Source organism: Perna viridis, chromosome 14 (genome assembly GCF_037379345.1).
Source record: "Perna viridis isolate PV_CMFRI_1.1 ecotype Kerala chromosome 14, ASM3737934v1, whole genome shotgun sequence".
NCBI classification, from domain to species: Eukaryota; Metazoa; Mollusca; class Bivalvia; order Mytilida; family Mytilidae; genus Perna; species Perna viridis.
Window position 1 is genome coordinate 24,461,653 of NC_142458.1, and position 11,732 is coordinate 24,473,384.

The following is an 11,732-nucleotide window of genomic DNA, read 5'->3' on the forward strand; positions in this document are numbered from 1 at the left end:
AAGCATCAATGAAGAATGTTTAAAGCTCTGTTTTTGTACTAACAGATTATTCTAGGTCTGTAACATGATTTAAAAGATACTAAAGAACTAAATAACTCAAAAACTAACAAACAAATTCTAAACCTGGATAACCCTATAATACATGGGGGAAAAACACATGTTTAATAGGTAGATCTGCAATTAAATGTAAATATCAATAGTACTTTTATTGAAAATAGTGTGAATGTGAAAACTTATTTACCTAAGGCCAACTAAAATACTTTCTTGATTTTAAAGTCATCCATTCCCTCTTTTAAGGGTGCTTCATTTAAATCCTAACCATACCAAGAAAATGAAGAAAAAAAACAAAAAACCAAAAAAACATTTTGATTTTGACCAATGTAAAAAGTACTCTCATTTTTTGGCATAAAAGAAATGCTTTCCTCCTGTACTATCTTTTGTGAAAATTTGTCTGAGAACCAAGAAGTTGACTTTGAAGGGCCTTGATTAAGAATGAAAATTGGTTTACTTCAAAGATTTTAATATAAATTGTAGAAAAGAACTCTATAGTTTATTCTGATTTAGATTTTCCACCAATAACTTTCTTCCTCTGGGCCAGCATATGGAAATACAGTTGGGGGAAAACTGAAAAATAAATGATAAAAATGTATAACAGAAATAAAAATGCTTTACCAAACAATACATAAAATTACTAATGACAAGGGTAATATGTACACTGATGAATGCTTGAAACATTTCTATTATTTGTCCAACCATCGATGTCAACAGCTGACAGCTTTATTCATGTTACTCAAAAACATTAAAACAGCTACACAAAATACTTGATATACCTGTCCCATCCATTTTTGTCAGTGTTGAAAGGACATAAAATCAGAAATGAAGAATTAGTTCGCTAGAAAAAAAAAAAAAAAACAACAGAAAATCAGAAATTTCATAGCTGGAAAAAAACTCAGCGATAGGCGGCTGATTTTACTGGCTGCCGGCTATTATTAAAAACAATGAGCTCTCAAAATATTAAGTGATACCCAATTATGTGGTTAAAATTGCTATTACCGATACATAAAAGGACTTCTTGATGGATTAGTCATGTTATCTTCTTCTTGGACAGAAGGATATTTTAAGATACACACTTAGGACAAGTATTATTAATAATCTGCAATACAATTGGCTGTTGAGTGATTGTGATGCATTGTCTGTTAAATCTGATTGGTCAAATGCAACATTGTAACATTTCTAACTTTGTTCTACCATAACAACTGTTGATGTAATAGATGGTCAATTACTTTGATATCCACAATGGTAGATGCAGAAAGTCTTGAGCACCCAACTACTCAATAAGAATCATAGAGAAAAAGGTTGTCTAACTTGAAAGACTTGAATATCACAAAGTATCAACTTGCCTTGTTCAATTTCAACACCATAACAAACCCTCAGAAGCTTGTTTGTGATGATGATGAAATTAAATAATTTGAGTTAATATTCAGCAATATCAAACTCTCATATGAAACCTTATAGATACATAGTATATCCTCTTTCTTTAAAGGTGTTTAATACTTCCTGTGGGTGATATATAAATGAATAATTTTGTTTTTTAAATGATGGTAAAAATTCCACTTTCACAGCAGACTAAGATACAACAGACTAACCTGGAATATAGGCTAACATTGTAAAAATGAGATAGTAGTGGAAGTTAAAAGCTATATTGGCTCTGTTTGGCAGCTCCACATAATATAGCTTCTTCTGTGTCACTTCTGGTAAACTGCTATATATTGATAAAAGTTCTCCCTGAAAAGAAATGGACTAAAACTTCATAAATTCAGTAAATAGTCAGGTCCAAAAACATGTGTTATCACTGGAAGGCAATACAAGTACACATATGCTTGCATTTCAAGATAAAGATTCATGGAACAAATGATATTTGATTAAATGTCCATGGACAGGCATTGCCAGATTTTTTTAAAGTGCAAGGTCACAAGGAGGCAAATTGTACCTTAATTATCAGTGATGCACTAATCATCAGGAACATTTGAGTTATCGGTCGATTGGTGAGCTTCGATTCAATGATCGATTTCAAGATCAATTTGTTCATGTCTTAAAAATATGAAGATTTTGTCTTTATCCATGTTTTCTCTTGTCTAACTGGACTATTTATCCTTCTGTTAACAGACAATTTGTTCTTTTTTTTACCATAACATAGGAAGATTCTATCTGCTTTCTGTTGGCCAGGGATGGACAGGCCTCAAGTCAATATGTGGCTTTATTGATGATTCCTAACACTACTAATTATATAAATTATTCATAGAGACCATGCAAACCCATCACTCAATCTGTTACATAGTGTGTGCTTTGTTGAGAAGCAGGGACTAACAACTTTAAAGTTTTGCGACCACTGGACTAAAGGAGTTGAGCACAAGACAACTGAGGCAGTCAATGGCATTTAACCAACACAAAAATTTCTGTCACAAAAATATTTTTAAAAATGAAAAATGAAAAATCTTGTCTACTGATATATTCATGAAAAAGAAGTTAAAAAAAAAGTTGTCATAATTTTGTAGAAAGGTAGTTTGTAACAAGAAATATTAATTACTGCTGAGAAAAGAACATCTAACTATTGTCTATTTATCAGATTATAGCACATACATAGGTTTCAGAAACAAACATTGTTATCTCCCCTTCTATGCTGTTATAAATTCATTTTGATTATGGATTAATGCAGAGAATGTACTTATTTAACATGATCATTATATCATATATTTTAACTATCGTTCATTGTGTGTTATGTGTAGGGGTGTTATATAGGTCTAGAGATGTCAAATACATTTGTAATTTAATGTGACATAGGGTTTAAATAAAACATTATAATGCATATGCAAAAAAAGGTGTATTTCAATCTAAATATTGGATATAAAACCTTAAAATGGCTAGTAGAAGATAATGAGTTAACAAACTTTCTCATTAAAGGAACATTATAATGCATGTCATTGACTTTTTTCCCATCACAAGAAATAAATACATGAAACCGATGTTGAAATTAAATACTATGTAGCGTTATCAATAACACCATGTGCATATCAAAAATAATATGAAACTCCAGTGCATAAATTACTCCTACATAATGCTAAAATGAAAATGCACAACTTCTATAAAAGTATGCATGAACTGATGGACTCGGTCAACATGGTCAATGCAACTAGATTTTTTCAATGGGCTCTACGTTGAACAGTTTGTTTTTTAATTCCATTTTCCATATATTGTTTGCATTTAATTTGTTTCCATTAATTTTCTCCTTTGTCTCTGCCCCAAATAACTATGTTCTGTGGTTTTTGCTATTTATAATCTTTACTTTCGATTTTAATCTTCTTTTGGTGAAAAAATAGTCAATGCTTACCGTTACTCCTATGGGATAAAGTACAATGAAAAATGTGTACCTGAAAAAGAAAGCCAGTCAACTTTAAAGTATTATTGTACTTAATTGTGATAAATTAATTAGGTATACAGTAAGTTGATAAAGGCTTTATTTAACATGCAAACATTTTTGCCTACAGACCATATAATTTTATAAATAATGTATCACAATAGTAATTTGAGAACTTCAGAAACATGGGAATGTGTAATAAGGCATTAACAAACTTATTGGGAAAATTAATACAACTCTAATTGTTATAGATCAAAACTTTCACTTGTCCCTGGGGCCTCTTCAACAAAAAGCCAATTTAAAATGTTTGTACAGAGTGTCCGAGTTACATATTCATTTACATTTAAATATGCCAAAGTTTCAACTAGAATCAGCATAAATCTAAATATCAAGTACTCAACTAATAATATTCTTTATTTGTATAACTGTAATTAAGTTAATTGACTGTCTCTGTACTAATTATATATAATCATCTAAAGAACACCTTTCTTCCTTGAATCTTTCCAAGCATATTTATGAACACTTTGCTACCAGTTTCAGACATAAAATGGAAACTATTGAGCCCTGTATTACCATTTCATTATTTGTATCATTGAAAACATTTTTATCCCTTGTTAATATTCAGTTTCTATCCCCCTATGAAAGCCCTTCTTACCTGCACCACTTCAGAATATAAGGTACCTCCCCAATTAATGCCAGGAGATAAAACATATATCTAATGATCTCTGTGATGGTCCATGCTGATACAAACATACAGACACCCATATTGTCATGTGACTGAAATAGAAGATGGAGACACCCACATTGTCATGTGACTGATATAGAATAGAGATACACCTACATAATTGTCATGTGACTAAAACAGAACACAGATACATGTACACTTACATTGTCATGTGGCTGAAATAAAAGAAAGAGACATCCACATTATTGTGTAACATCCAAACCTGGATTGGTACAGCAAGAATGACAGTGTTCTGGGGGCAGTCGTAAAAATACCGTATTTCTTATTTAAAAATGATATACATGTAGATCAAAAATGAAAATTACATCATGACTGTTTGAATGTACACACATCTATCAAAGATTACTGAGTAAAGATTGAATAATATTACACGTATCTTCAAGTTATAGATTACACAAAATTGAGCCGTTATTAGACATGCTTTTATTATTGGTGACACAGGTAATAAGTGATGTATATCCTCAACCATCTGGCAGAGAATATGATTATCCATATAGCTGAACTACATGTACATGTATACTTACAGATGGAACACTGTATGATATTCCCCAGACCAGGAACACACGGGAGTAGACCTGGAAGGCGGTCAAAACAACATTTGATCTCACAAAACCTACAGCACAATGCAATACCTGGAATATATATAAAATAAACAAGATGTATGTTACACACTATGTCGTGCTAAGGAAATCCCCACTCAAGTGTCCTGGGTAGAGTAGACAAGAGGCTCCCAGGAGCCTGAATCGCTCACCTTCTTGAATTTTGCCTTTCAAAGGCAATAAATTAAACAAGAAGTTGTCCAACAATTATCATGCTGAACACTTTACCTTTGTCAGAATTCAGGTAAACCTGATGGTTTAGGAGATATATGCAAAAAACTATATCGACGACGGACGCCAAGTGATGGCAATAGCCCACATGGCCTTTGGCCAGGTGAGCTAAAAAATGACAAACCTTGAAAGACGAAGCATGGTACAAGTCATCATGAAGAAGCAATACCAAATATGTAGCATTCCCTCCAATAGAAGCTGAGAATTCTGTTACGAAAATTTCCCATAGGCATAAAAAACGACAAACCTTGAAAGAGGAAGCATGGTACAAGTCATCATGAAGAAGCAATACCAAATATGTAGCATTCCCTCCAATAGAAGCTAAGAATTCTACTATGAAAATTTCCCTTGGGCATTACATGTCCCTAATAAATTACTAAATCCATTGGTAAACAGCAGGTAGACCAGCAATAAACCTGAAAAGAGGAGACCTGTACCAGAGTAATCAAGGGAACCGAGATTCTAGCGGAAATAAAAAAAATCCAGGCACAATGACCAGACATGGAGAAAACAAACAAACACAACAAAGAACATAAAATAACAGAAATAAAACTTACAAAGTAACAAAAGTAATTGTGCAAATATGACTTCATAAAAAAAAAAAAATTGGAGCAAGGACAAGTGCACCTGTAGGGTAAGGGTCCTCTGTTTTTCTAGAAACACCCAACAAGTACAACTCATCATGAAAAAGAAATATACTAAATACCTAAGCATTCCTTCCAATAAAAACAGAGAAATATGTTACAAAAACTTTCATAATATGCATCACCTTATGTCATCATACAGTAAATAGGCTGTAGATGAGCTAGTGTATGAACATGGAAAAGCGAGTCGGTCACAAAAAAACAAAATACACGTTTACCAAATATCTAAGCATTCCTTCCAATAGAAACCAAAAAAGTGTATGGATGGACGGACAGACAAGGTGATTGCAACATATAATTCCACTCTAATGAGTATGTGTATAGTTAACACATATTGCAGTTTATTTACTTCCATATAAAAAAGATCAGTAAATATGTATAGTATGAAAGTACAATGATGAAAAGATATATGTATGGAGGTAATCAAGAACACATCCATCAACAATGAATCCAAAAGATACATGTATGGAGGTAATCAAGAACACATCCATCAACAATGAATCCAAAAGAAAAGATCATAAAAAAACAAAACAGGAGAAAAATCAGGCTATAAGCACCACTTTAAGATATACATTTGTACATATGAGTAGGGTTCACACTTAATAGCATGCTTTTATTGCTCCTTTAAAATAGCTTTTATATATCATATGATATATGTATTTTTATGAATCAAATTCAAGAATATATTTAACACTGATTTGCTATTATTGTTCATATCACGACTTCAGTATTTGTAAAAGTTATTGGAGATTTTATTGTGATTGTTTATTTATCCATTTCATTTCCACACAAGTAATTTCTGTACACTCAAACTTACATGTACAATAATGTATTTTTCCATAATTTATTGAAGCTATCCACTATGTTGTTCTTGATATACACTACTGTCAATAAAAATTTTAATTTCTCCATTCTTCACAGTGGTCACTCATGTCCTACACTGTAACTCCACCAAAGTAAAAACCAGGATAAAATTGCCAGTTTTTAATATTTTTCTCTGTCCTTTACAGAAATGTTATTAAACTACATAAGAACCATTAAATATATCTAGGCTTAAAGACAGGAGAATTTAATTACAGACAATATTTGAAATGGTGACTCCACTGTGTCTGTGGAGAGTGGAGACACTGTGACTCCACTCAAAATACATGTCTCTCCACTGGGGAGAATGGAGAAATTAAAATTTGTGTTGACAGTAGTGTATCTAACAATGTTACTGACTTTTTCAAAGAGAGAATGATTATGAATATTGTTGTATCTACTATTGCCGTTACTTCATGTTTTTCAGGACAAGTATGATCGACCAATCAAGCATACCCTGCTTTGTACTAGCCTGACATGCTGAACCAAATCTTTATTGTGCTAGCTCAGAGAAGCATCCTCTCACACGAGGCATGCATGCTACCCTGAAATCACAAAGACACTTCTTTTTTTAAAAGACAAAGCTCCCTAAAATTAGTGAAGTTAAAAGTTTATCATTGTCCAGTTTTGTATTTGTAAAGGCCATGATCTATTTGGTCATGAAACTCACCTCTAAAACTGCAGCAGTCTGAAAAATATACAGCAGGGTTGCTACATCTTTGTAAAGACCAATATATGTCCCCTTTTTCACTAAATGATTGACTGAAATGATACCTATGGCACTCCAACTGGAAAAGAAAAAGAATTTGCTGACCATGCTAAAAACTTTTCAAAGGATAAAGTTGTAAAAGTAAGGGCAGATATGGCTTCATATATACTGAATTAACCCCATTCTGGTGGTTGAATGATAAGCCTTCAATACAAATTCAAAAACAACAATTGATGGGACATACATGTACATTTTTGTATTTTGTTTTTATACAAGTAGCCTCAGTATTTATGTATTAAATGTCAAAGAAAATTATCATGATCATGATTGGTGACCTACTTAGGGAATGAATGAATGACAACTGTCATCCATTGCCATTATTGTTTTTGCTTAACTTGGTTCTGGAGCAAAGGTGAAATTCTTGGTCATGAATGCATTTAAATATCATCTGACTCCAGTTAGGAATGTGTCCTACAGTACATAGCAGTTCATCAAAAAGTTCTGTCGATTTTATTGAAGGTTGAAAAAATATAGAAATATGAATTAAAATTTGGAATGCATATAAGGATTTCAAGGGTGTACAATAAATCACAATGGCCAACTCACATATATAAAAGAGTAATCAAGGGAACCAAGGTTATAGCGGTAATCAAAAGAATGTAATCCAGGGACAAAGACTAGACATGGAAAACAGACATACACAACAAAGAACATAAAGTAACTAAAATTATACATACAAAGTAACAAAAGTAAATGAGCAATTCAGACTCCACTAAAAACTGGGAGCAAGAACCAGGTGCACCGGTAGGGTAAGCGTCCTCTACTAAAAAACATATTGTGTACGTACATGTAAATACCACATTGATTTGAATATGTAAGCAAACACCTCTTGACCTGACCTTTAAGATGTACAATTCACATGTGCAGGCCTATTCTTCATTACGAAAAAAATATAATATATGATTGCACTGGTAACAGATTGAGGTACAAAAATGAACACATCAGAAAGAGTATACCTATGTAACCTTAAAAAGTAATTTCAGGGCTGAAAAATATTTAATCCTTTTACAGTCTCCTGAGCACAGGAAAAATTGCAAAAGATTACAATCACTATTACACATTTACGTATATCTGCAATTTTCAATTTGTTAAATCCTAATTTAAAAGGTAATCTGGCTACTTAAGAATGAAAACCTTGATATATTGACTAATATACATGTAAATTTGCAACCTCATAAAAAAAGCAAAATATAATAGAACTGTAAAATAACTCAATATTGTGTGTATCACTGTGTGTTGTTATATTTTGAAAAGTAAAATATATATATATATTATATTTTATGGTGGGCAAAGTCTGGGAGTTGCCATAGAGCATTGTCCCTTGGCATCCTTTACAGGCTGGTTACCTAATACATACATGTAGCTAACTTATCTGCATATGACACAAGGATGGCACTCCTTACAGGCCTTGGAGCACCTTACTAGAAATTACACAGAGGTGGTCATCCAATGAACTCATAATTTTAATCTTTTTGAATTGAGAAAAGTTTGCATTTGTTATATAAAGCATCATTCCTTGGTGTCCTCAGCATTTGGACCATCCAAAAAGCTGCACTGGACACAAGGATTTAACAATTTGATCCTTGAAGCCCTTAACAACTCAAAAATGGCAATGTTCATTTGGGTTATATTAACAAGAGGCTCCCACGAGCCTGAATTGTCCACATGGTTGAATTTTGCCTTTCAAAGGCAACAAGTTTAACAAGAAGTTGTCCAACAATTTTGACTCAAGAAGACTTTGGTAGAGCTTATCATAAGGCTCATTTCAACAAGGTTATTACCAAGGGTCTGGAAATTTTGACAGCCCATGCCACACATTTTATCGAACTTCAGCAGACGTTTTTGTCAGTCTGTAATATGCTCAGATTGAAAATAAACTTAAAAAAACATTTGTATGTAGTTATTTTCAGATAAATATTGGAAAGTGTGTTATTTCATCACATACTCTGTCTTTTACAAAATATCACAGTGAGTGAATGAGTTCGTTTTCGACTACACATGGACGTTCTAACATGTAAACAAATATTGTATCTCTCGAACTTCTTCATCACATAGGCAAACAGCTGAAAACTTCCGAGTGATGAAAAAAATGTTAATTATTTATAAAAAAAAGACTCGCGAACACATTTTGTACATTGACTTAGATGGTCTGTTGACTTCTGTGTTAAAACGATTCAATCGACGAATTGATAATTACAAACTACAACTGATTCATAGTTTCAATTCCATGTGCTTTCGTTACCTCTGAAAGATCAGCGGGAAAATGGTGGACTTGTCAATCTTTTTTCTTAATTAATCAACTAATAAATGTATGAAGATTCCCTGAGTTACTTCAGTTAATTTGTATATGCAATGGGGCTCCACGTGTACCATTAATTCAATTAGACAATCAACTAATCAGTTACAGGCAAGTCAGAGTCACATGTAGCAACAAATCGGCTAAAATTGACAAACACCTGTCAATTAATTTCAAATAAACAATTAGGAGACTATTAGGCAGGATGTTTACACACTAATAAAACCACACAGACTGTAATTTATAAGGGCTGACAATTTTTTTATGTCCGACATTGGAAAACTGTCGTCGGTCATTTGCAAAATTTGTCGAATCCATGGTTATTACATGTATTGACTAAATTTTCCTTAAGGTTCCCCAATATACTAACGAAAAAAAAAGTCATGTCCTGGAAGATCAGTAAAAATAAATTCATCTTTTCTGATAGTTTCAAGTCTCTCTACTTTTTTTACTAATTAGAAGAAGTAAATATGATATTTTCAAAGTGTACATGTGGATGTGTGTACATGTCTCTTCCCTGTTCAACTGTCGCTGCTGTCAAGAACCTAACAAACCTTGGGAAAAAATGTAACTTCAATTATATTATTTAAATCAAAGCATAGCTTTTCTAAGATAGGAAAGGCAATCATTTTCTTGTTTGGAATTTGCAGATATCGTCTGAATTTTGTTTACATCACATGATATGTGTAAAATATTCCCACCATCCGTGGAGAACTGTAAGGTATATGTATGGTAAAGCTCACAGTGCTTGCTGATTTAGGCAATGCCCCATATTAGATATGATTTAATAACTTTGATTGTATTTGTATCATTTTGTATATATTTGTTTAAAATGAAGTTCACCCAATTTCCACATTACTAACGCAACTTAAGTGTTTCCGACACTATTCTGTGTGTTATTGATTCAACCTGGATTTCTGGACAATTAGAATGAAGAGGCTCTACATCCCAAAATGCATGGACAAGCAGCAACTGCTTTACCAAATTTTCTCTCTTTCAATGATAATTAGGAGAAGACAGCACAGACAATGCAATGGGAAATTAATTTTGATCCTTTCTCAAATGTATATTCAAGGGTATATTTCTATATTTGGTCAGTGAATTCCAACTCTCAACAAATCCTCATTGTCTTCATGGCACTTAACTAGCATACCCTAACACCTGTAGAACGTTATAAGCGATGAGATAAGCAGTTACACATGGATTCTTCTTCTTTTCGGAGGCCGGTCGACCTTTGCTGTCTGTTGTCGACGCCATGGCGATTGTAAACCAATAAAACAGCAATCGGATAAACAAACGAGTATATTCCGGATAATGCTAAAACTGGCCGATGCAAGTCGTTTCGGCCACACTACCACCTCGGCAATAGTTATCTCGACACACTATATTTCGTCCATACATTTTTTAAATATTGTATACGGTTATAAATATTACATAAATTTGCAATTAAGATGAAAAATACGAATTTCATTAAATGAGGAATAAACTGTAATGCGATTTTAGACTACGGAAATCGAATTAAGAAAACTGAGTAAATTTATTTGAATTGTTGACAACTGGGTTCTCTCAAATGTACTAACAATGCACCAGAAAAGCAACTTTAAATATATGTGCATAAGAACTTATAATTTTGATCATTAAACTGATTATCACACACCAGAGGCAGAGGCAGATCCAGGTGGTGTCTATTGTCACCCGGCAAATTAATTATAAGGATGGGTAGAAATAAGACCAGAAAAGTCCATGCAGAAATCGGAAAATATATATAAATTCAACGTCTCAGAATGTGCCGACTCTATTTGCTACACTGCTCCATCGGATCAAATTGATACAGGGAAGATATGTAAACGTATAGAAAGGTCTGAAAAATTCCCAACGATGTTAGAACTGTCAAATTTGCATCGCAAATTTGACAGTTCTAACATCGTTGGGAATTTTTCAGACCTTTTCTATATATATATATAATGTTAAATATGGTGAAATATATTTATTAAGACATTTCCCATACATTTCGGTTTTCGGGATTATTGACTGAAAATATGATTTAGCGGGGAAAGACCAGAAAATGGTAGAAATAAAGACAAGAAAAATTGATGAGTGTTAAATTTCTTTTTCTGAAGTAATTGCAGTGAATAGAATTGTAAGCGATCATGATACCACAACAGTATCACT

General features: G+C 32.8%; 1 protein-coding gene across 1 annotated transcript; it reads right to left on the bottom strand.

The window, feature by feature from the left end:
• Positions 1 to 503: 503 nt before the first annotated feature.
• On the bottom strand, positions 504 to 10,858 carry LOC148598729 (very-long-chain (3R)-3-hydroxyacyl-CoA dehydratase 2-like). The gene is made up of 7 exons (XM_088561435.1): positions 10,714 to 10,858; positions 7,166 to 7,283; positions 4,685 to 4,792; positions 4,071 to 4,192; positions 3,389 to 3,428; positions 1,647 to 1,785; positions 504 to 624 (listed from the first exon to the last, which is right to left on the bottom strand). The coding sequence occupies exons 1-7, from the start codon at positions 10,815 to 10,817 to the stop codon at positions 551 to 553; spliced, it is 705 nt and encodes a 234-aa protein (XP_088417561.1). The 5' UTR covers positions 10,818 to 10,858; the 3' UTR covers positions 504 to 550.
• Between the last annotated feature and the right edge of the window lie 874 nt (positions 10,859 to 11,732).